This window comes from Chlamydotis macqueenii, chromosome 3, assembly GCF_036417535.1.
Source record: "Chlamydotis macqueenii isolate bChlMac1 chromosome 3, bChlMac1.mat, whole genome shotgun sequence".
NCBI lineage: Eukaryota > Metazoa > Chordata > Aves > Otidiformes > Otididae > Chlamydotis > Chlamydotis macqueenii.
The window spans coordinates 20,625,241-20,650,860 of NC_141558.1; the positions used below are offsets into that span (position 1 = coordinate 20,625,241).

At 36.7% G+C, this 25,620-nt stretch overlaps 1 protein-coding gene across 1 annotated transcript in view; it reads right to left on the reverse strand.

The window, feature by feature from the left end:
* SNTG2 (syntrophin gamma 2) overlaps window positions 1-25,620 on the reverse strand; it is a 269,954-nt gene that overhangs the window by 139,795 nt on the left and 104,539 nt on the right. The window contains exons 2-4 of the mRNA XM_086745017.1: window positions 17,422-17,559; window positions 333-389; window positions 179-236 (exon numbers count right to left, since the gene is read on the reverse strand). Coding sequence (XP_086601143.1) covers window positions 179-236; window positions 333-389; window positions 17,422-17,559 — 253 coding nt within the window. The remainder of the gene's footprint in view (window positions 1-178; window positions 237-332; window positions 390-17,421; window positions 17,560-25,620) is intronic.

Here is a 25,620-nt window from a genome sequence, read left to right on the forward strand (position 1 = left end):
AACAGAAAGACATATGGCCCATTTGAACATTTATAAACAGACTTAAAGATAGTGTAATGCTGAAAGAATGAGCCATAAATACATTTTAAATTTCAGCTTAAAGAATATTTTTTTTTTTTTAAAAAAAACATATATACTACAGTACTACAATATGTAAAAAATAACATAAATACATTACCTGCTTGGTCTTTAAATATTTTTGAAATGACAACAGGCACTTTATGCTCAGCACCACCCTGTAAAAGATGCACATTAACCATGAGATTTCAATTAAGACTGAAGTGAACTAGTTCTACTGAGAACTAAAAGAAGAAACAAGAAGTTATCCATACCTTTATGCTTAAGCCCAAGCCTCCAACTGGTTGTCTACGAAGTGTAACAGTTCTGTGCTTTAAAAAATTGTAGAAAAAACAAATTTAGGTAAAAACACAATATCTGAATAAGCACAGATGATATTTTTAAACTGCTTTTTACTTCAAAAAATAATTCTCTAAGGACCCTACAATGTGACTGATCAAATTCAGTTCTAAAGTATTACTCAACACTGATTTATAGGCACATATTTAATTCCTTACCATAGACAGCAGAACTTGTGTGTGAATTATACATCTAGACTTCTAGTATGTTTTTCTATTCCTGAAGTGATATTCTTTCCGAACAGAAATTTTCACATACTTTTGCTTTGTTTTGACAAATGTATTAGTGAGATAACTATATGAAGAGCTTAGAGATATGCATTTTCATAGCCAATTTATCTTCTTTAACCACTATCATGTATGCACATGATATTTATTCTCATTTTTCAACCACAAATACCAGTGTTTTCTAACTCATATGTTCAGATCTATACCAATGTTTTGCAGCATATCTCAAAAGTCTTTTAGTGATAGTCTGCTTCAAACACTTATTTTCTTGCATTTCATGTTGAAGTGCATAAAGAAGATAAACATTTATCAATATTTTTCTACAACAATCTATCATGTGTTTCATGGTACACTGAATTTGACATTTCATTAATCTGTAAATCTTGGTACCTGACCACATAATAAGAGAACTTCATCTGTCCACAATAATTATAGAGTTGAGGGGAACTTTTTTACTTTTTTGCAACACACTGAAGAATATTGCATAGAATGTCATCTTTCAAGACTTAAAACAGTAATTCCTGAACACTTTTTTTCTTTTTCTGTATATCAGAAATTATATATGAGATTACTTTTATACGTATACTTCCTGATTAAGTACTTTATTATTTCACTAATTCAGACAAATGTAATTTTTATTTCAATAGTCAAGCATATTAACAAGTTATTTCAGCTATTTTTTCTAACACCCTTACCAGGCAAATGTTCATATTGACTTAGGAGAAAAGGGAACACAATAAATCATAATTTCAGTCTCATTTTAGGATGGTAAAACTAATGCATATGGTAAAAAAAAAATATACTCGTATATTCTGAAAATTTCTCTCTTCTATTTCTATGTATGTTACATTACCTCAGTCTGTGCTAAAAATGGAAAACTATTATATTACGACAAATGGTACCTGATTTATATCAAAAGGTTGATGTGATTCAATTTCAGATGCTATAATTCAGCTTTATTCAAATCTGTGCTAATTCAAACTGTTTCAGAGGTTCTTTTCTTTATTTCAAACTGCATCAAAACTTGTGATCAAAATTATCATATGCACTGGGAAAGTTCAGATCCAACCCAAATGAGAATACATCTCTACCTTTAAATTCAGTGATACATTCCAAAGAGTCATTTTCTATGACACAAATCCTATCTGTTTATTTAATGAATGTTTCTCTCCATCTATACTTAGACTCTGTAAACAAATTATCCCAATATATCCCACCACATAGGGATGACGGAATAAATATTTTGACAGTTTAGATTGTTTAAGCATTATTGAACAACAAATCCACATACAGTATATGGACAGCTTTAGCCATTTTATAACAGACAAGTCAGGTATTATTTGTTCAACTACAACTAATACGTATTTTAATGTGGTTGATAGGCATATTTCAAATTATAATACTGATGATATAATTGAGTTTGTAGCCCTACAAATCAACCTATTGCAAAACATACTGTCATAATCTTGATATTTGTATTTTCATAGTTCATAGCATTGCTTATTACAGAGCTTCAAATATTCCCATTAAAGTACACTTCGAAAGGAGGTATTAAACATGTACCTAAATGTTTCCTACATAACAGTTGTCAAAATTAAAGCTACATTTAATAAATGCAAAAACTTACTTTTAAGGATGTTCAAATTGCAAAGTAAAATCCCAAAAGCTGAGTATAATCAAGTGTCATAATCGAGATAATTTACACAAACTTATTTAAATCCTGTGATGTTTTGCTATGACTAGCTGCTATACAAGACTAAATGCCACATTTCACATCCTGTAGGTAGAATTTTGTTATTGATTTTGAATTTTCAATAATTGAACTGTGTACAATTCCAGAAGATTAGAGGAAAGCTAATACTTGGCCAATATTGAAAACATATAAATAGAGCCATGGATCTTCATTATATTACAATGCTTACTGGTCAGATGATCATAAATCTAGCAACAAACCATCCATTCCGTTATGGAATAACAGTAAAACCTGTTCATAAGAATTTAAAGAGGAATAATTTTAAAGGGGAATAATACTATGGAAAATAGCTTTTCAAATGACATTAATACTTGCTATGAAGTTTCCAATCTTGATAACAGAGTACCAGTATTGTAACAACCCTAAGAAGGCTGTGAGATGAGACCCCACAAAAACTTTATTAAAAATGTAAAACTATTTAAAATAATATGGTATATTTTAAGGACATGTAAATTGGCTAGCTAAAAGATTCCAAATCAAAATGTAATTGAGATAAAGCTGCTACTTAGTGGATGTGCTTCCTGTGGGATAGGGACAGCACCTGGATTGTTTCAAAAAATACAAAAACACAGTGATCTAAAAAAAAAAAATCTAAATTAATTGCAATATTGTTTGTAAGGGTTATCATAAGGTAACGATGAACACAACAGGTTCCAAACATACAGTAATTCAAAGTCAAGGTCATTTAAGGTCATCTGTGTAATAAGGAAAATAGCTCAAACAAATACAGAAAAGTATTCTATCTAGCAGAAAGTGGTCTTGCAAAAAAAACAAACATATGAGTCATGCTGAGTATGAGCAAAAACGACGTTTTTTCACAATGCCATGGCCAAATCACGAGTATAATCCTACATCATCAGAAGATCATTAAGAAGGAACAGAGAGACTATAAATTATTTCTGTATCTGACAGTGATCCCCACACTTTAAATAATACAGCTAGTTCTGATACACTCATTTTGAAAATGATGCAAATAAATTGGAGAGGTAGCAGGCAAGAGCCATAGGAATGCCAAACAGCTTGAGAGATCTTGTAGTAGTGAAACAGATGCCAGGAGTTAAATTTATTAAACTTCTTTTAAACACTTTTCAGAGATGATCAAGCATAGTTTTAAAGCATCTTCCTTGGCAGAAGGTGGTCAAATCTTACAGGCAGATAGAGTAAAAATTTCGATGACTTGAAGTGGAAAATAGACACATTCAGACAACAGACACAAGAAAAGATTTTAAACTTTTGTAGTATGACACACCATAACTGGATTTTTAATAAAACTTTTTAAAATAGTAATATGGCCTTGAGACCTTACAGTGTACAGATTTTTTTTTTAATCTTTATTTAAAGCATGATCTGTCATGTTATTTCCTGAACACAAATTTAATTTAGGTTTAAATGTAGTATTATTAAAATACTCACAGGCTTTTTTTTTTTTGCTAGTGAGCGATACAATATTCAGTTACATCCACATCAATGAAACTAGTTTCACAACCTGCCAAAAGTATCCTCATTCTATAGAGCAAGATTGGAGGCACACAAAGATTTAGGAACAATTAATTCTGTTTTAGTGATTTGAAATTCCTAAATGCTTTTCCTAAGTATTTGTATGAAATTTAGCTGTTCAAAGTATCTTGTTGACCAGCTTCAGCCTTAGCTTCGAAGGTTCAGCATTTTAACACAGCATAATTTCACATTAGAAGATAATACCCAATCAGTAGTATTAAATTGGTGTTCATTTGTGTACATGACACATCTAGGATCGCATCGCACCTCTATTTCAGGGCAAGGATCATTCACTACTAGATACTGAGACTATCCTTTTCTTCCTGTAACGCTGCCACACATCCCCTGTATATCTTCCAACATAAAGGACAACACGATTCAAGAGACAGTAGTCTATATATTTCCACCTTTCTAATATTTGACTTTGCAACTTTATTTTAAAGGAGGAATTTAAAATACAATTTTTGGAGAAAAAACATGAATTCACACGGTTCACTACAGGCTAGTTTCCATTTAGTTCTTCATTTGGACCCTTAAATTCATAATATAGATGCTCACTACTTAAGCAAAAAAAAAAAAAAAAAGTGTGTAATTTAGAGGAGATTCAATACTCAATACTTGCTGGAAGCAAGACACTACTGAATTAAATCTCAGGTTTTGTAGGGAAATGTGTTAAATAGTAATTATTTTCTTTATTTGATAACCTATCTGTCCCCTCTAACTTATCCTGTTGGGGTCCCATTCTCTCCTCAGAAAATTTCATGGCTTTTTTTTTTCATCTCCATGTTGTAACTCAAAATTCTGGAAGGTATTTTTCATTTCTCCTTCAGTGAAAGACATACTAAATTTGTATTACAATTCCAGTCTCACAAGCCATGCCCATGCTAAAATAAAGCAAGTTGGAGGATTTTCTCCAGCCAAGCAACACAGTAAAACCCCCATTCACACTACTAGATTTTCTTTCCTTGAAAAAGGACTACCACCCATACTGCCTCACTGGTACACTACATGACACATGCCATCTCTTGATTTGGTCTGAGGTATTGTTTACGAGAGTTATATCTGACACTGGCCAAAACTGAGACAGTGAGTACAGCAACTACCCAGGACAGACAATTTAGCATAAGTCAAAAAATAGCCAAGAAGCACATAAAATGTGTGCAGTCACATACAGTATAGAAAACTGTGGGCCAATGTTGAATGTTTGCTACGGGTGTGTTTTATTTTCTAGTAGAGATGAAGCCACATAGACCTGCGTATGATGAGTTTGTACAGGAGGCATAGACTTAATCTGTACTGTAAAGGAACCAAAGCTGATGGTACTTAAAATTCAGGAAGTCCACAACTGTAGCACTGGAACAGCTGATAGCTACAGAACTATAGTTATGGTGATGCTTCCATTATGGATATAAACAGAGACATTCTATATCCTGAAGTGAAGGACAGGTCAGGGAAGGGATAATACAAAGCAGGAAATGTAAAACATAGTGTCAGGAACAAAACCAAAATTGCACTAAATCTGAACTGAACAGAGGTATAAACACTCTGGAGAGGCAGGAAAAAAACCTCTAATACTGAGATGCAAAGTATATAAGAAAGGTAAAATAGGCTAGATAAGCAACAGAGTAAATGCCTTGTGCTACAGAGAACTTAAGAGTCAAATAAAACTAATAAGGCAACTACCTCAACAAGTGAAACAACAGATTCCAGGCTAAATAAAAGCAGGAGTCTGTACTAGTAATAACTGGGATGATAACAATGACTGAGACATGCAAAGAGGCAACAGAAATGAGAAAGGCAACAGTGGCAACAAACTTGACTCAACTTCCAGTAGATCAGAATCATATACATAAGGATATAACACGGTCAATAAAAAGCAGGTCTCTATCAGTCACTGCCTCATGGAGCTCACAAGATTAGACTCAGTACTTGCCCCAGTCTTAAGCATAGCATGCAGGATTTATTTATTTTTTTTTTACAGCTGAAAAGGTATTCTGTAATAGCAACCAGTATGTACTTTACATTCAACATTTAGGCAACTGTGATCCCAAGAAGGGAACTATGCAAAAGTGAGGAAACATGTTGAAAGGAAAAATAAAGGGGGCAGCTAAGAAAATTAAAACTTTATAGGCAGTGTGAAGAGTACTTAAGGAAGTACTGCAAGCACAGAGTCAATGAATGCCACTTAATGGAAGAGCTTAATTAAGAGAAAAAAAGCAAACTGCACGGCTACAGAGGAGGTATGAGAGGTTATAACATGTAAAGACTGATGGACATCATATTCAAATTAAGACAAGAAAAGGAACATAAGCAAATATAACTGAAAAAAAAACCCAAATTAGGCAGTAACAGTAAAAGAGAGTTCAAAAAATTGCCAAAAAGAATCAAAATTAGTAATAAATCTTTAAATCTATCAGGAGCAGGAGGTCTGCCAAATAAACTGCAGGGGCGATTTATGATCAATATATAAAAGGCATACTTGGAGAAAATAAGGTTACTGAAGGGAAGATAAATGAACAATTTTAATTAGTGTGAAAGGAACCAGAGACGTCCCTCCAACGTTCTGTGTAGCACACAGGATGTATGGATCTGTAATTTGAAACCACTTTAGAAGCAAATTGACTAAATAACAGTAGCAAATCACCAAGGTCAGATAGCATTCACCTTAGTCTTAAAGTAATTCAGGCATGAATCAAAGAGGAGCACTGGAGGGATACTTCTCAATAAAGCCTTGATACATGAAGACTACAACATTGAAAATAAAACCCTATTTTTTTTTTTTATAAATGGTTCCAGTTAAGGCTTAGAAAACTTAAGGCCTGCACGAAACTAATTAGAACAAACTATAGGGAAAAATAAATCTCTGGACAGTGAGAGAAACTATAACAAAAAACAGAATTGGCAGACACTTTGATGAACTTGATCTATCCTGGAAGAGATTGCATATTATTTAACAGTGAATTACGGAAATATAAGAACCATGAGGGAACGCTCTTGCACAGACATATTGTTAATTAAAAATAGTTAGAAAATAGATAGAAAACAAGGAGAAGCATTAAATGCGTAATTCTCACAATGGAGGAAGGTCACCAGTGAAGTTCCACTGTTGCCTATGTTGCAATCTGCATTATTTAAAGTATTTGTGAAGAATTAAAAAAAGAAAGGTATGAGCAGTAAGATTAGCTTTGCTACTTACTGAGACAGGAAGAATAAATGAACTGAAAATACTTGCAGAACATCTTACAAAATAGTAACTGGGCAACAAAACAGCATACAAAATACAACAGCAGATCAAAGCTAGTGAAAGAGATTATTTTTCTCATGTACGTTATTTATACAAGGAATTAGTACTGATTCCAAATCAGAGCATCACATAATCAGTGCAGTGTTCAGTAGTGGTCAAAAAGGCAAACAAAGTTTTTGGAAGCCTTAGCAAAAGAAGGGAGACAAAGAACATCATTATACCACTGTAGAAATCCAAAGTTCCACCACAAAATCCACCTTGAAAACTGTATACCATTTTGGTCCCTTCATACCTGAACCTGGTAGAAAAGTTTCAGAAAAAGCTGATAAGGATGATGAAAACACAAAACTGCTCCTGTACAAAGAATAACAAAGTAAGCTATAACTCTTCACCCAGGAAAAGAGACAGACTGGGGATCAGGAGGCTCTTACAATACAGTAAGTGGCAGAGGACAGTGGATGGGAATCAGTTTTTATAGCCTTTTCCAGTACAAAAACTTGGAAACACCAAATGATCCTATTAGGAACTAGGTTCAGAACAACAATAAAAAAAAAAGAGGTGATTATTTGTGCAATGTATAACAGATTCTAGAGTCTGATGAGGAAAAAATTCTGGATGTTGAAAGTCTACACATATTCAAGGGGATATTGTACAATTATAGCAAAAATAAATCTGTTAAGAGCTAATAAAAGGTGCACTTTGCTCAGGAAGGCACTGAATAACTTGGGTGAGAGAAAGCTTTACGAGAAGTATCACATATTCTTGCCCTGTTTGGCTTTTCTAGGGAAACATTAACAGCTACTGTTGGAAAAAAGATACTGGGCTCAGCAGGTCTTAGGCCTAACTCAGTTTTGAAATTCATATGCAACATGATTTCATGACTAGAGAATTTGGACAGAAACCCACACTAGGTTCGCAAGTAACTATGAAAGAAAATTCCACTCTAGAACTTCTTGCCAAAACTGAATCGCAATATTTGTGACATTAATGATAGCATCATGCACACATGCAGCTGAAAAGGCAGTGTTCACATCTCAGTTAAACATACAAAAAACTCATTTCACTTTCTAGCTGCCTGCAGGCTGAATATAATTTTTCTTTTCAGACTAAATTTATTTATGGTTTGAAGCTAAAGTGAGGCAGTCATCTGTACCAACCTTAAAAAAAAAACAAAACAACCAGATTTACAGTTGACTATATGATGGCTGTGTAATTTTATTTCATTATAAGCATGGAAAGCTCTTTTGAAAGTGTTACTAATTACCAATCTGAACAGGAAAGCTGAAATTAATACTTTTTTTTTTTTTTGCTTTTTAACTAGCATTTTGTTTTGCTAATTATGTCCTTCAATAGTATTTACAGTTTATTGAAACTGTTCATTCTGAAGGTTTCCAAAGTACTCGATGTGTATACTATAACGATCACTCATTCCAGTTGTGCTACAAAGCAGGAGTAATTACATACCTCCCATAGCACAATACACAGTAGGCTTGTTTTGTTTTGTTTTCTATTTCTAGGAGATTAGAGGAAGAATAAGTGCCTTGCATGAAACTTCAGGATACATCTGAATAGACAGAATGTAATTATTAAAACTGTAATTAGCCAGGATATCAACATGAAATATTCCTACCTTTCTGAGACTTTTTATTGTTGCAAGTTGTCAAGGATTTTATCTGTTTCTCAAAGTGAGACTGGCTCTGTAATACCTATTGTTATGTTTAAGTACTGGGGTAACAATTTGTCCATTAAATTCTCTAGCATGTAAGTTCTGAGAAACAAATGCATTGACCAGTGTCAATCGTACCAGCAATGCAAAGAGAAGGCAGATCTACCTGCTAAATGTGTGACAGGTGGTTTGATCTGCTTGTGCGCCAAACAGTTCTTCGAGCAAGTAGGCTGGCTGTCATATTTGGACTTAGTCTACACTGGAAGAATACATATTTTGGAAATGTATTTTTCTCTTTGAAAAACAAAGTGTAAACCTGAGAAGGGCAGTAAAATTTTCACTTTTCTAACACTTAGTATTAAAGTTAATATATATTGCCTAATTGCACATATCTGAGCAAAACTTTTGTCTTGTTCTGATGCATGAAAACACTGGAGCATATAATGTGTTGACTGAACAAGCTTGCAGATGTTCAGAGAAAGCCAAGTTGCATTTAAGAAAACAGTCTGCTCTTTATGAAAGACTAAGACGTACACTCACTGAGTCGATAGCTAGGTACAAAAATCAAAAGCAACTTTTAAGGATTAAATTCTCATAGCTGCAACAGAAGGACAGAATTTAAGTCTGGGATTAGAAGCAGTATCTAGGTGTGATCAATCTGTATTCCCCTCAGTTACTATCACCCTCATGGAATAATGCGTACTCTGCAGGTGGGTGTCACAGTTTAGCACTGAATATGCAGTCTCTCTCTCTCACTCCCCCCACCCTCCAAGGGAATAGTGAGAGATAATATAAGAAAAAAGGCTCAAGGTTTGAGATAAGGACGGGGAGAAATCCTTAAAGTTACCGTCACGGGCAAAACAGACTTGACTTGCAGAAAACTATTTGTTTATTATTAAAATCAAAGCAGGATCATGAGAAAGAGAACAAGATAACTTACCCCCACCACTCCCTCTTCCTGGGCTTAACATCATCTCTACCACTGAGCGGCACAGTGGGGAAGAGGGAATAGGGCTCGCAGTCAGTTCATCACACATCGTTTTACGCCACTGCTTCATGGTTGGGGGAAGAACTCCTCACATTCCTCACCTGCTCCTTCGTGGGGTCCCTCCCACAGGCTACAGACCTTCATGAATTGCACCAGCGTGGGTCATTTTTCCATGGGGTGTAGTCCCTAAGGAACCAGCTGCCTCAGCAGGCCCTCCGTGGGCCACAGCCTCCTTCTGGCATCCACCTGCCCTGACGTAGGGTCCTCCACGGGCTGCAGGTGGATCTCTGCCCCTCCGTGGGCCTCCATGGGCTGCAGGGGCACAGCCTGCTCCACCATGGCCTCCACCATGGGCTGCAGGGGAATCTCTGCTGTGAGAAACATTACTCTTCCTCGTCCTTCTTTGCTGACCTTGGCGTCTGCAGCTGTTCCTCTCACAATAAATTCACTGTTACACTGTTCAGAGTAGTTCAGACTAGTTTGGTTTTTTTTTCTGTTAGATAAATAAACTTTATTCCCACTACTACAGTTGCATCTGTCATTTGTTGGAAAGAGTAGTCTCAAAAGGCGTCCTTACTTGTTTAAAGTAAGATGTCAGATTTACTACAGGTACTACATGGCAGGTTGACAATAGAAAACAAAAGCCAGTCTTAGGCAAGGGTGGAAATAAGAGCAGAGCTTGTAACCCAGGCGCTTGGGAAACATGCTGAGGAAAGGAAGATGCAAAACAAGAAGTGCAATATGAAGAGTATAAAGAGAAGCCTGCAACCTGTTCTGCACAGACACAAGGGAAGAAACAGTCTGATGCTAGAGGGGGTAAAAAGATAAAGATAGGTACTTAACATACCAGCCATATCTTATCTTCCTTTTCTTCAGCAGCTCTTGAAGCTACAGGGAAAGTTATGAGATAAAAAATGATTGAAGAAATAGATCCTGTAAAAATGTGAAACGCAGTAAAATGTGTCATAAAATGTATACATCCTGCTGGTTGTTACACGTCCAAAAAGAACAAAAGATGATGTGGTGGAGAACAAGTATATTTGAAATCCTTCAGAAAGTTTTCTCCTCAAGACGGGGAGATCCCATGATGAGGGTTTTCTCAACTCAAACCCTCCACCTATCCAGCCCCAGAGCTTCCTCAGCAAATTGTTCTACATGTATTTAACATTCTGCCACGTACAGAGACTAAAACTTCTGCTCACACAACGATCCCTTCTCACTGATAGGCAGTGAACTTTCACCTCCCCGGTGGCTGCAGGTCCCAGTCCACTGACTGGCTGACTCTCTCACTAGAAATATGGATTTTAAACTACAGCAGGGGCTGCTCCTGCCAAAATTATTTCCAGATGGAATTCAGAAGAAAGAGAATGCGTGCAGCACTCTACTGAGAGATAGTGCTGTATTATGATTAATCACTGAGTCTAACAAATACAGGCATCTACATGATAAGGCTAGAACCATGTAGCCTTATGCTGATATATAAAGATATCCTATGACATATACTGCACGTCAGGTGAACTGCAGTATCATCGCCTAAGACAGTGACACAGAGATTCCTTCTTCCAGTACATGGCAATCCAAGGTCAAAGAATACTTAACTAGAAGCCAGAAAGCACCAAGTTTTAAGTGCTTCCTTACTGCTGTTATGACTTACATATACCCCACAGCCTTTATTAAAAATCATGAGTATACACAAGAAATCAGTGGAGCCTGAGGAAATGTAAATGTCACACAGTAAGCCACTTCAGTCAGACTGAATGTGCCACGTCTGTGCATTTCCACACGTCGTTAATCCTGCCCTCTCAGGAATTAATCAGGTAAACAACCAAAGCATGCATTGAAAAACAGCTTTTTTTTTGTAACAGCTTTTCCATAAAACTACATTGGGGGCAGGTGTCAATCAAACCACTTTATTACAAGTAAGATTTTTCTATATTGTTGGTTATAATGTGTGCTTTTTAGGAAAAGCTTTTTGCTCGAGGGGTGCCTGTATAAACTTTATTCTCAAGTCTCTATAATTTTTAATAGACTGTTTTATATTCTTAGAAATAGTTAAAAATGGTTAAAAAGACAGTGGAACAAAGTATGAATACAATGGAAAAGTAAGTCAAGAAACCTCAAGAAAGAGAGGGAAAGACGAATTAGACCTCCATGGCATCATGTGATACCTCATTCTCCACTTCCACGAAGAGAAGGCAAGCTGTAAGAAGGAATAGGTAGACAGAAAGCAAAAGATTATTTTGAATGGGAAATACAGTTTTGAAATTTAACTCCTTGCCTTGGACAGGATCTCACCTTTTCCCAAAAGTAACAGGAAGAAAGCAGCCATAAAAAAAAAAAAAAATCGACTGAAGCATGCCAGTTGCTGTACAGTTTTGTATAGAGAAAGTAGATCTTTTCACATGCTAGAGAAGATCTGGGACAGCTACAGAGAATCCTTACTAAATATGGTATAATAAGATATTTTTATTAGTTTATCTTAGTATAACTCATTCCACTACTGCAGATTAAAGTTTGGGGGGATGTATGCTTTGGTTTGGTGGTTTTTTTTTCTCTCTTTTTTTTTTTAACATAAAATGAAGTTACTAATTTTATTTTCAAAGCCTGCCAACCTAAGGGAGGCTTATACAAAAGACAGAACCAGATTGTTCTCACAGATGCAAAACTTGCAGCAAAAGAAATTCCAATTGAGCATAACAATGTGAAATAATCTCACAGCAAAAGTGGTTAAGCATTAGAAGAGGCTGCCCAGAGAGCTGGCAGCATCTCCATCACTGTAAATATTCTAAATGTGAATGGCCAAAGCCCTCCGTAACTTGCCTAAACTTGGAAGCTATCCCAGCTCTGAGCAGTGGGTTGAATTAGATGACCTCGAGAGCTCCCTTTCAATCTAAATTATTCCATGATCTATTCTAGTAAAGATGACAATCTCCAGTGTAGTTTATCCTCCAAGTTGTGGTGATCATTAAGTGTGTTTTAATGAAACATATTCAGATGTGATATGAGTTCACAAGAATCTTCTCAAACTTCTCCACCAAGCTGCAAGATGCTTAATTTGGGACAGAAGCTTTCTTTGACAAGGGGTATGGGAGAACTCAGGACTCAGACTCTTCTCAGACTGACAATACAGATTAAGTTTATGCAGATCATCTAGAAATCTGGATTTTCAGAGTTACTAGCAACACATATAAGACCCTGCGGCAAGCTATGATTTTACTTCTTTCTCTTCCCATTAAAAATAAGTTGATTTCTTTCAAGTAAAAAGGCATCCTATAACAACGAATTATAGCTAAATCCTGCCAGAACACAGCTGTTCTTTATTTGAGTAATTTCATTTGCATTCACTTTGTGCAACATTTCACATGCTGGCTGGGGTAAAGACAAAGATGAACAGTAGAGGTTGCACCCATCAGTATCCCACATACCATAACTGGAAAGGCTCATGCTTCCATCGCAATCAGATACTTTGCTTCTAACCACTGAAGATTTTTAACTGCTACACAAGCTCCCACAATGTATACAGTTGCAATTTACCAGTCCTGACAGTCTGTCGTGGCTCTACGTATAACAGATTAACTGAAATTTTAATAAAGGACATGTATGTTTGTACATATGCCTAATTTCCCATGTAGTAAAACCAATGTTGTGCTGCCTTTCTTTCCTGTCTTGTTGGTGCGAATGCTTACCCTTACCTGACTCTTCCCATGTCTCAGGGAGAGATTCTTTTTCAGGTATATCTATAGTGTCCTTTGCATTCTTCTGTTCTGTTACATTTATCAGCCTTTTTACTCAAGCCACTTACTCTCTTTATCTTTAAATAAAGGTTTTTTTGTCATGCTGATGAATACTCATATTTATTATTTATTTTGTAATACAAACTTTTAACTATTCTCAAAGTGACAGCAACATAAGCTAATGATCTTTCATAACAAAGATCCTAAAGAATTACTTGATAGCTATCTTCTAAATATCTAGGTCAGTTTTCCAGAGCATAGAAAACAAATAACAAATGGTTAAATAATGTATTTTCTCCGTAAAAGTGATCTTAGTTTCAAAAGGAAGAGTCTTTAATCATCAACTTGATGTTCCAAAAAGACAGCAAATGTTAATTATTAGCTTTTTAAAAAATAATGTTGGACTAAAATACCATACCAGCAATGGTAGAACAGGCACAGAGCAAACAGTAATATTAGTAGTTATCTACACAAAAATTTCCTTGGGTTAAAAAAAATTAACTTTTAGACTTTAATGGAGATCCATTCTCTAGAGGTTTATTAAAATAATATTCTTCTCTGTCCTTATTAGCTGAGTCATAAAGAAAAAGTCATAGCCGTCTCATCAGGGATTTAAACAGTACTTTCAGGCACTGTTTCTATTTTTTGAATCAACAAAACAAGTAATCTTTCTATTCTTCTTCCCTATTCACCTATCTAGCTTCCTTCTGACAAAGTCCAGCTAAGACACGGCTTGTGAAGCTGGACAATTGGCTACCCAGGATGCAAAGGTTTTTGTTATTATAATTTTACTAGATTCACATCAGCCTCTAAGAAGTCCTCTTCCAATCAAGATGCCAGGAATCTGCATTAGAAACCTCTTTGTCTGACCACTGACCAAGTCAGAGACAATTCAGCTCTGTGAGAAGGATTGATTTTGATAAAAAGCCAGATGCATTTCTTTTCTTACTTTGTAAGTGGAATTAGCAGGGAAAAAAAAGATACAGAAATATAATACAAAGTAAAAGAAAAAAAAACCTTGCTTATGAAAAGAGGAGAAGCATAAAACTGCAGGCTGACAACAGGAGAAGGATGATAGCAATATACGTGGAAGAAAAACAAAGAATATTAAAGGAATGAGGCGCTGCATGTAAGAAATTAATTTTAGCATGTGGAATGACAAAAAGTTAAAGCAAAATCATACATTAATGAAGCATAAAGTATGAGTGCCTCCTTGTTTCTCTTTTTACTGAAAATGGATCTCTCCATGTCTGTCATACAATTAATTCCCCTCTGTGAGTATTGTTAAACTTTAAATCTGGGGAAAAAAAAAAAATCTTCTGTTAAAAATACTTAAAAGACATAGAAAAATGTCTATTTATTTTCAATACACCATTTCTGTCAATACCTTCCTGCTTGGTTTCTATGACTGTGCACTGATTCTGATGCACTCATATATTCTCCTTTTTCCTACAAATCTGAATACCCCAAACATACTGAGTCATGAAGATTTACTTAAAACACTTGGATTTCCCAAGCCTGAAGTTCTGAAATATATCTTGGTGGAAAGATCATATGTATAATCGCATAAATATAAATTATATAAATATTATATAGTTATATAAAAATTATTTTTATAAATGTAATAGTATATAATAAACCACTGGAAAATACTGTATCCCACAATGGTTCCACATCCAGAAGGATTTCTACAAATATATAAAAGCCATCTTGTCTATTGTGAAAAATTTGAAAACTAAGGAAAAGATAGCTGTCTTTATATTATTTCTTCTAGACACATCCTAAATTTCACAAACCATGCTCTTCTCTCTCATTACTCTACATGGAAGTTTAAGACAGCAAGAACTAGTGAAATGGGCTGCCATTGAATTACAGAAAGTCAGCTCTACAATTCTCATCAAAGGTGAAGCTTTCTCAGTGCTTAAAAATAACACCTAAATTAATGGCAGATGGCAAAATATGAAACAAGAACATACCTCGATGATATTAGTAAAAGGCATTTTATATGGGAGCCTTTTTTTCCTTGGGAATAACCTCTATTGCTTAAAGTTCAACCCACGACAGTAGCACTAGTGATCACTGATGTCTTTGCCAGACCTCACTGTAGCATTCAGAACTGGACGGGACGAGCAGAGCATGGCTGCAAATCCTGTCCAGTGTATCCTCAGAATTCCTTGGGGTGTTTTTTTGCACTGCTTTAGTTTTGAGGGAAACGGCTTGGGGGTTTTGGGTGGGGTTTTTTGTTTTGGTTTTGAGTGTTGTTTTTTCTTTTTTTTTTCCTTTCTTGAGTGATCAAAGAGTGATGATCAATACATATACAGATTTAATGCAACATGTTCTCAAACGCAGCCAGTCTGTGCTGATTCAGTCAAGAAGTAATCTGGGACAGGTCAGACAGAATTTAAATTATTTTTCTATGAAAGTTTATACACAAGGCACTTAAATAGCATTGAGTTCAGAGCAATTATATATACTTGCACAGATACCCTATATTGCCGTCACATAATACTTTACTGTGACACTTCCAACCACAATTTGCATGCAACTTATCAGCACTGCCAGTAATGTCTGCAGTTAAAAGCTGCAGTTTTTCATGCTTTCCAGTGAAGCAGAAAGTATATGCAAGCCAACCATTTTTTTTCTGAGGCTTACACTTATTTCAGCAAACCAACCAGAATGGGACAAGCCTTTCACTTCACTGAGTGGCCTCTCACTAGTCACCAAGTGATGCAACCTTTTTGAACGTTTTTAAGAGCAAGCCATGTTCCACAGAGTTCCATGGACAAGTTCTGAAACCAGTACATAATATTTCTAACTACTAAAAGCTATTTCAAACTAATTTTTGTGTGATATTAAAGAATTTATATAAATATTTATTGTGGCAGAAATGAAACGTTTTTGTGTTACATAGGCAGACTCTCTCTCTCTGACACATACTCATATATGTATATATGTATACCTAGTATATAGTTTTTGGCTCCTAACTCTTAGTAGTGTATCACAAACTCACTTGATGTCCCCTAGTGCCAGATTTTATGTTTACATGGCATGTGCAATACAGCAAGCAGACAGAAAGGCTCCCTACTGGCCCCTTGTGAGGAGGCTGCCGGGAACTGTTCACTCTAGCAAATACCAGTGCAGTTCATGAAATTTATTGTACTCATTCAAATTCGGGATACCTACACTTAGTTTTAAGAGGAACACTCTTTATATGAGGAAATAAAATACACTATTTGGGGATGTCCATAAGCCAGATACCATTGCTGTACTGCTTACGCAAAATGCCACCAGTTTTTCTACAGACATTATTAAACGGTGATACAGAAAATTCCTCTATAGCTTAGGGGCACCACATGTTTTGTAAAAGTAGCATAACTGAATTCTGGGGAAAAAAAATCACCACATACATGCTGGCACTAATTAAGCCCCATCTGTGCCTGAAAGAGAATTAAAGTGAAATAAATGTCTGTCAAATGTTCTCTCAGCCAGTTCTATGTCCTTGAACAGACATCCTGTCAAGACTTGATATACAAATGAAGAAAACTCTGCTGTATTACTCTACTCTTAAAAGGCTTTCAAAGGGAAATACTTTTCTCCCCACTTCATTTAATGGCTTAACAATATTTAGTGGAAGAATACTGTAATCTCAGTATTTATTGTAATTTTGTCTCCTGTTAAGATTACATATGTCAGAATAAAGGACACATAGCACTGGCAAAAAAAAAAAAAGTTTTTATACAGAAGAATGCAACTATCCACAAAAAAAGCCAGCAACTGATCATTACATGCATCTCTATTACCAAATAAAATCTCTTGCACTCCAATACCATAAACTGCCCTCTGTAGAAGACATTAAAGTGCACAGTCGAAAGCACAGAGATATAGAAGCACTTACATTTGCACTGTGATCACTTCCACTAACACAGACGACATCTTGTTTTTGAATTGTTAATACCTCTTTTGTAAGCTTCAGTCGGATGTCATAAGCATTTTCGGATACTTCATCATACAACAATGCAACACCAGTTTTAGTCTGCGAAAGCAAGGCACAGGAAAAAAAAATTAAGAATATGAACATTTCAGAATGATAAATAACATTCTCTATCCCATTCAATACATAAAAAGCATATAAATGAGTATTGTTTACAGCAAGTGGAAAACTGGTCTGCTTTTCAGGCTTCAAATGGATTAGACATAAAAAGCCTCTTCTGTATTGTGAAATCCGGGTTAATGGTCTTTGAAGTAGACATTAATATGTAAAAAAAAAATAAAATAATTCTCCATTGTACTGTTCCACAAAGGAGTGTTGCCATTGAATGATGTCCTATTTGCTTTTAAATGTATGACTTCTTATGAAACTCTATTAGAACCAGATAGAGATGTATAAATGTATATGAACGCACGTTCCAGTTTCAGCAAGAAGTGGAGAAGTGTAATATTGTTCCTGACTCAAAGACATTCCTTCCACTGTGTCAGAAAAAGACCTATATCCTTCATATACATTGTCTTTAAGATACAGAGTTCTATTATGGTAGAAAACTATGCTTTCACATTGTAAAACACACAAATAAACACAGGTGTTACAGAATTTCTATTTGTTTGGGTCAAGATGGACATACATTTCTGAAGCTACATCATCACTAGACTAATAACTAGTAAACTTGATTGGATAGTCAAGTATTTTAGTATAAACAATGTTTTCTACATAAGTAGTAGAAAAGAAATTCCATTTCATTTTTTGGTTTATTTACTTTTGCACAAATTTCCCACTAATACCAGTCAGGTATTTCCTTAAACAAAACCTGTGGCATTAGTACTGCTTAAAGCTATTTGTTAAAATGAGCAGACTAACACAAGTTCAGACCTTAACAGTCACTGCACAGAACAGAAAAAGAAAAACACCTGTTCTGAAACAGATGATCATATTTTAGAGTAATATTTGTTTATTAATTGATAATGTATATAACACTATCATCACAACACTGCACTTTCCTTCATGAAAGTGAAGAATAATGAGGTATAATTTAAAGTTTAGCTGTAGTGTTTGTTTTAAAAAGATCATTTAAAATCAAGTTTTTCATCTATGTTTTGTTAAATAGTAGACTATGTAAAGGTTATGGAATTCAAGAAGAAACATACCCTGTGCACTGAACGAATGCTTTAGGGATTTTAAAATAAAATAAAACATGGAATACTATGTTAATAATATTTTCATTTAGATAAAATTAGGGACAACAGTCTTTCATGATTGTAAGTAAAATCTTTTGGTCTTTAAAGGCTGGATCAGTTTTAACTTAAGGCACTTAAATTTAAATGTGGTGTAGCTCTATGCAGCAACCAAGTGTCAAAGCTACCCTCATAGTAGAAAGGGAAAATGCAGCCTAAAGAGCAATTCAATTTAGCCTGAAATATGGACACAGAAGTGGCTCGGCAGAATTGCTCACGAGGTTCTGCTGTCCCTGAGCTCAAAGCAGTTGTCCCCATGTAGGTCACTGCTGTCACTCAAGACACTTTAGGATATCTAAGACCCTCCCACATGTAAGGCTGACACAGGCTTTTTAGGACATCCAGGTCCTTGTCTAGCTAGAGGCAAGATCAGATTTCCGTTATTATAACAGGATGCAGACACTGGCCATGCCAGTAGACGTTCACATGTAGGTATTTTCAGCTTGAAGTGGATCTTCTCAAAGGTTTACAGTGGAGAAATCCACATCTAGGACAGTCATTTAGATTCTGTCTAGCCAGTGGTGAGCAACAGACACTGCTGAAGCGTGATTTACCTGATCTCTTCTGTACATCCATCTAGATAGGAACAAATTGCATCATAGCTCTCTACTTTGACTTAAAAAAATAAATAAGATCTCAGACACAAGTGTCTAATTCCAGGTAGATAAATCTTGTTGTTAGTGCTTCCTGAGAATGCCTGAAGGAAACAAAGCTCAGTGGGGGTGTAAAGGCTTAAATCATTCTTACTTGTTTGGAAACCAATACTTCTTCATTTTCCCAAGGCTTTTAAATTTTTTTTAAATTTCCAGCATGTGGGGATGTTTTATGAATAAAATTTTGTGAATTACAACATATGAAAACTGTATCAACATCATCTGCTTAAAAGCCATGCTGCGTAACAGTAAGTATTTTCAAACGGTAGAAGAACTGCCTTGAAAAACCACTGTCCCTGCATTTTGCTGCTGTTCAGAGGTTGTGCATCACTATCCCACCCGAACTGGCAATCGCTGTTACTTTACCTGATGTACCAGACTATGCTTTTACAGAAACGTTGAGAGAACAGAGCTCTAGAGAGCACTTTATGCAGCCCTGGAACATTTCTCTGGCTAGTAATCGTTACATACGAGAAGTAACACAATGAAAAAAAACCCTGAACTTTGTAACAGACAATCAAGTAATGAATGAAATATGCAGAGTGATCGACTAAATAGCTTAGCATTTTCCATCACACTACTTAAACTGAAAGTCTCACTGAAGCTCATCTATTCCTATTAAAATCCAATACCTACCTCACACTCCATCTAACTCCTGACGTGATCCAAGATGACATGCAGCAATACCTTTGTCGTAGTTCAGCCCTGATCAGGACCAGACTACGCAGTCTCTCTCCCGCTCCCCCCACCCTCCGAGAGAACAGGGGGAGATGATATAAGAAAAACGGCTCAAGGTTTGAGATAAGGACGGGGAGAGAATCCTTAAAGTTACCGTCACGGGCAAAACAGACTCGACTTGGGGAAAACTATTCATTTATTTTCTAAAATTAGCAGGAGAATGAGACAGGGAACAAGATAACCTCCCCCCACCCCTCCCTCTTCCCAGGCTTAACATTATCTCTACTACCTTCCCCTCCCGAGCGGCACGGGGGGGGGAAAGGGAATGGGGGTCGCGGTCAGTTCATCACGCGTTGTTTTACGCCGCTGTATCATCGTCAGGGGAAGAACTCCTCGCATTCCTCCTCTGCTCCAGCGTGGGGTCCCTCCCACGGGCCACAGTCCTCCGTGAAACTGCTCCGGCGTGGGTCATCTCTTCCACGGGGTGCAGTCCCTCTAGAACAGCTGCCCCAGCGGGCCCTCCACGGGCCACAGCCTCCTTCAGGCCTCCACCTGCTCTGGCGTGGGGTCCTCCACGAGCTGCAGGTGGATCTCTGCCTCTCCGTGGACCTCCATGGGCTGCAGGGGGACAACCCGCTCCACCATGGTCTTCACCACGAGTTGCAGAGGAATCTTGGCCAGGAGCCATATTACTCCTCCCCCTCCTTCTGAACTGACCTTGGCGTCTGCAGCCGTTCCTCACAACAGGCTGGCAGACGCCTCTCAGGATCCTTTTTACATCTTATTCACTTCTCATCTCCTCTCCACTTCTTGCAGCCGGGCTGGGCCGAGTTGGGCCCAGTCGGCTGCCTGGCGGGAGGCCAGAGGGTGAGGCCTGCAAGGCCCATGAGGCTCGCGCCTCCCCCTCTCTGCCCCCCGCTCAGCTGCTTCACATCTTCTCCTCCTCTTTTTCCTGTTTTCCCCTACTTAAATACGTTATCGCAGAGGCGTTATCACGGGACATTCTGCTACCAATTGGCTCGGCCTTGGCCAGCAGCAGGTCCGCCCTAGGCCCAGCCGAGTCCACTGAACAAAGGGGAGTGACTTCTAGCAGTTTCCTACAGAAGCTACCACCTTAGGCCCCCCCTCACTAACAAAACCAGAACAACCTTATTTGCTTTCAGAATCAGTAAGATTAATCGAGATTTCTCTCAGCCTTTCAAGTTGGCTTTTTTAGATCACTGTAACTGGCTGTGAATCAGAGTTCAGCAGATTCCCTTGTTCTCTCTTGGTGTTAAAAAGATGACACACAACTCTAGCAGGCAATTCCCAGTCCAGACAAAGTGCTTCTTCAAACAAGAATCTTTTAATGGGAACTTAGTCTTTGCATATACATGTATATCCAGCACTTTAACTATGCAATGTTCACCCTGATTTCTCATTTTAAAACTGTAGCCATTCTAATAACTGGTATTAGAAAGCAAGGACTGAAATGTGGAAATAACTCCCCAAAATGATGTAGTAATTTTAGAGATCATATACCAAAATTACATGAGTTTTGTAACAAAAAAACATGCAGAAAGCGCATAGCGAGTTGCATTTCAACTCAAAAGGATTTAAGCGCTTACAATGAGAAGCAGGGGCATATAAATTTAAACTCACTTGAGCAGATGAGGAAATTAATGTTGATTTCCGTACCTCAGACGGCTTTCTAGACATTGGCTTAAGACGACAGGTGTGTGTTATGTGTGCACGTCCATGTACGTGGTAGGAGGAAGAGAAAAGGAGATCAGTAGCATAAGCATCACAGTAGCTGCAACTTTTAAGCAAGCTTAGTCACTACTCCATTTTTTAAAGAAAAAAAAAAAAAAACCAGCCAAAAACATCGAAACCTACTTTCTGAAGGAAGTTCAGAAACTGTCAATACCACAGAGAAGAAAACATCACTCTCTAGAGGGAGCTAGAATTGCAGATGAATCCTTTTAACAGTTCTATTATTGCCTGCTTAAGGCAAGTCCCTAGCCAGAGTACTTGCTTTAAAGCACTCCCCGTTCAGCATGTTTTGGGACCCTACTCAAAATATCATATTTTTTTTCAGTGCATTGTATCTGCAGCCTAAAGTTCAGAGCTGCAAATTATTTTTTCAAAGCAGGCATCTTTAGGCCAAACCTCAGTCTTACTAGCATAAAATACTCGTCTTCACTGGTGTAAGTTTTATTTTGAAAAAGCTTGCAAAAAAAATTAGGCAGAGTTTAAAAATAATGTTGAGGTGTCCTAGGTTTTCTACAGAAACTATTTACTTGTTTATGTCCATTTGTTTCCCAAATGCATTAGAGCTATCAGGCTTTTCATGCTAGCAACTGTTTGGAGGGGCATAGACCATTAGAAAATTCAGATAAGATTCATAATAAAATCATGGTATCTTTGCATATCCACTGAGAGCAGATGTCAGGTCAGAGTACATGCAGTGCAGTGGTACTATTTTGATTTAAATTGTGAAGTTCTTGGTAACTCCAAACCTCTCTCTTCTTCCCTCTACCTAAATGTCTTTTACCATTTGTGATCACTACTGGTGCCAACTAAATGGAGTAGACCCTTAAAAAACTAGATCTTCTGGAGTTTCCTCTACTTCATCTAAAAAATTTCTCTATATTGAGTGCATTGGTTCTCCAGCAGAAGTCATCATTTGTTGATCCTCATCCTTAATAAAAGTATTAATAGCTTCAATACCATGGCAGCTCTTTCAACCATTAAAATGCATTTATAAATGATGTTTCTTTATTTGTAAATAGAATTCTTTAAGCATCATACTTGGTGCTTAAAGCACCATATTTGAACTGAAATTCCACATTATATTTCCACACAAAAATTTTATCAGCAACTTTTATACCTCAGAGGTCTAGTGATCAAATTCTCTAACCAAATTTATTTTGTTTTTCATTAAAACAACTCTGTTGAAATTCTGTATCTGGGCTATGCTGATGGTTGGAACACCTGCTGAAGACACATGAGAACTGGAGTCACTGATTTTTATCTTGCATCACTTCAGATTAGGCAGAAAGAGAACTTCAGGTGGTCTCACATAGCCAGTGCTCTAACCACTGTTACTGCAGGCTCAAATTTACTCTCTCTCTTGTAATTGGTTTGATATATTTTTTACACCACATCTATTCTGATGATCAAAAGACAAAGACTTTATCTCAGAGTAGGACACAATTCAAATTTAAAATAGCCTTGACTAATATAAAAAAAAAAAAACAAAGATTTTTAAAATAGGATAAAGCCTAACAGAAAAAACACTGCAAGGTGCTGCACTCTACGAAGAACAGTCACTTGCATGGAAGAAGGAAAGCTTTTCTTCACCATTTCCTCAGGAAAGGAAACAGGTAGGTAGCAGTGAGGATTAACAGCAAAATATTGGCATCAATATCTTGTTGCTGTAATAAAGGCAAACAGATATTTTGGCTGCTCTCCTTTGGATTCTTTCCTAGTGATTCCATTTTTGTCACTCTCACAAGACAGTGCCCAAAAGTAAACAGAGTCCTTCAGCTGAGTAGTACAGAAGGTTCCTTAAACACTGCTGAATGAGAGGGAGGAATAATTTCATACCCATGAAGCAATCCATCACCACAGCTGCATTTAATACATCCCAGTTTATTGTTTCCTTTTATACAGTATTATGTCAGTGTGATTCATGGCTACACTACATAGAAGAGGTAATGAAATGAAAAGGGTCACGAGAAATTAAAAAAAAAAAAAAGTTATTAGAGATCTGGAAAATATGACCTATAAGTAATTCTGCATGAATTTGGGTTGTTTAGTTTGATGGCAGAATACAAGAAGATATAATGACAGTTTTAAGTACTTCAAAATCTATTGCAAAGACAAATAGAATAATCAGATAATAAAAAAATTCAGAAATCTACTCCTTTTAACATGTTCCAGCTACAAGGAAACTGAAGTCCTTTAACAGGTTGCTGGGACAGATTATGGACATCCATCGTTAACGGATTCTGAGAGAAAACTGAACATCTGCTCAAATGGTGCAGGCACTAATCCTCTCCCACGGAAAAATCCCAGTTACGACAACTTTTCAGATCCCTTTGTCTCTGATGCTAATACTTAGAATTGAATAACTTTTTGCCTATGACTGAACCTCTGCATCCAGGAGAAAGCCTGACTGGCTGTAGAAGGACATCTGCACTGAACTTGCAACAGCCATAGGAGTGATGAAAAATAACTATTAAGATCTGAAGAAGTTTGTCATCTAGGGGCCTTAACAATGGATGAGTGACATTCACAATCAAATTTGTTAATAATCATAATTTTTATAGCACTTAATCTGAAGGAGGACTGTAACCTAAGAAGAATGGTACCTCTGCCTTTCATGACCAGGAGGGAGCTCCAGGCTTAAGGGGCCTTGCGTGAGAACACAAATACGGGATTTTCAGTGGACCAACATGGGACAAATGGCCAAGGACAGCAGATATGTTGTGAGACCAGTAATACAGCTGTGTAACGCAGAAAATTTATGATTCCATTAGCACTGCAAGAACACAAAGAACAGTTCAGTAAAACTAGAACTAGATACAAAACAGAGATTAATTATAACTTTCTGAAATTAGTTATACAGTGCTTCCTTAGAGAGTATGTTTTTCTTGTAAATACACATGGAGTTGTTCTTTTTGTCAGCTTTAGGATACCACAGTTTTTAAACCTACTGACACCAAGACAAAAATCCTTAACTTCAATACTCTTTCCTTTAAGAAATTCTGGCTATAATGATAACGGAGCCTTTAAACAGACTATTTGGATAGATTACAGTTCCTCAATACTAGGTGGGTAAGGGGTTCTACAAGTAAGTCAGAGGAACCATCTGTAAAAATGCTATGGAGGACAAAATGGTATAGATTCGTCCTGTATCTCAGAGTAGTACAAGAATCCTGTAGATCAGGAGAGAAAACATCATTTTACCATCACAAGTAGGAAGGGACCTTAGGAGGTCTGAAGCCCAACCTCAAAGCAAGGCAACCATGTGACCAGCCCAGGCTAAAGGCCTTTAAGGATGAAGACTGCTCAACTCTGCTGGGCAATCAGCTCCACTGCCTGACTGTCCTCATGAGGAAACAATATCACTTCCTAAGAATTCAGAACAGAGTTTTTCCTACTAAATATTTAAGTGGCATGTAGAAATCTACAAGAAAGAATATTAACTCAAGGTTAACATAAGTTTGAAAAAATGCTCTCAAAATGCAAAATTTAAAAATTTGTTTTGTTGCTTACATCACAGCCTGTCCACCAAAAGCTCTTTTAAAAGCAGCCTTCGGGGCAGATTCTTGGGATTTCCTGTTAATGACATTAGCCTTGCAAGAAAAGTGATTAACAGCCGGCTCTCAATCTGTGTGATCTTAATCACTAGAAAGTAAGCAGTAAATGTCTTGTTTAATTACTGCAAACACAGTGTGTCATGAGCTAATTGGATATGATTGATTATTGTCATCCTCATGCACCTCTCAAAACATCAGACACAAATATTTGAATCCTGTAACGCAAGTTTG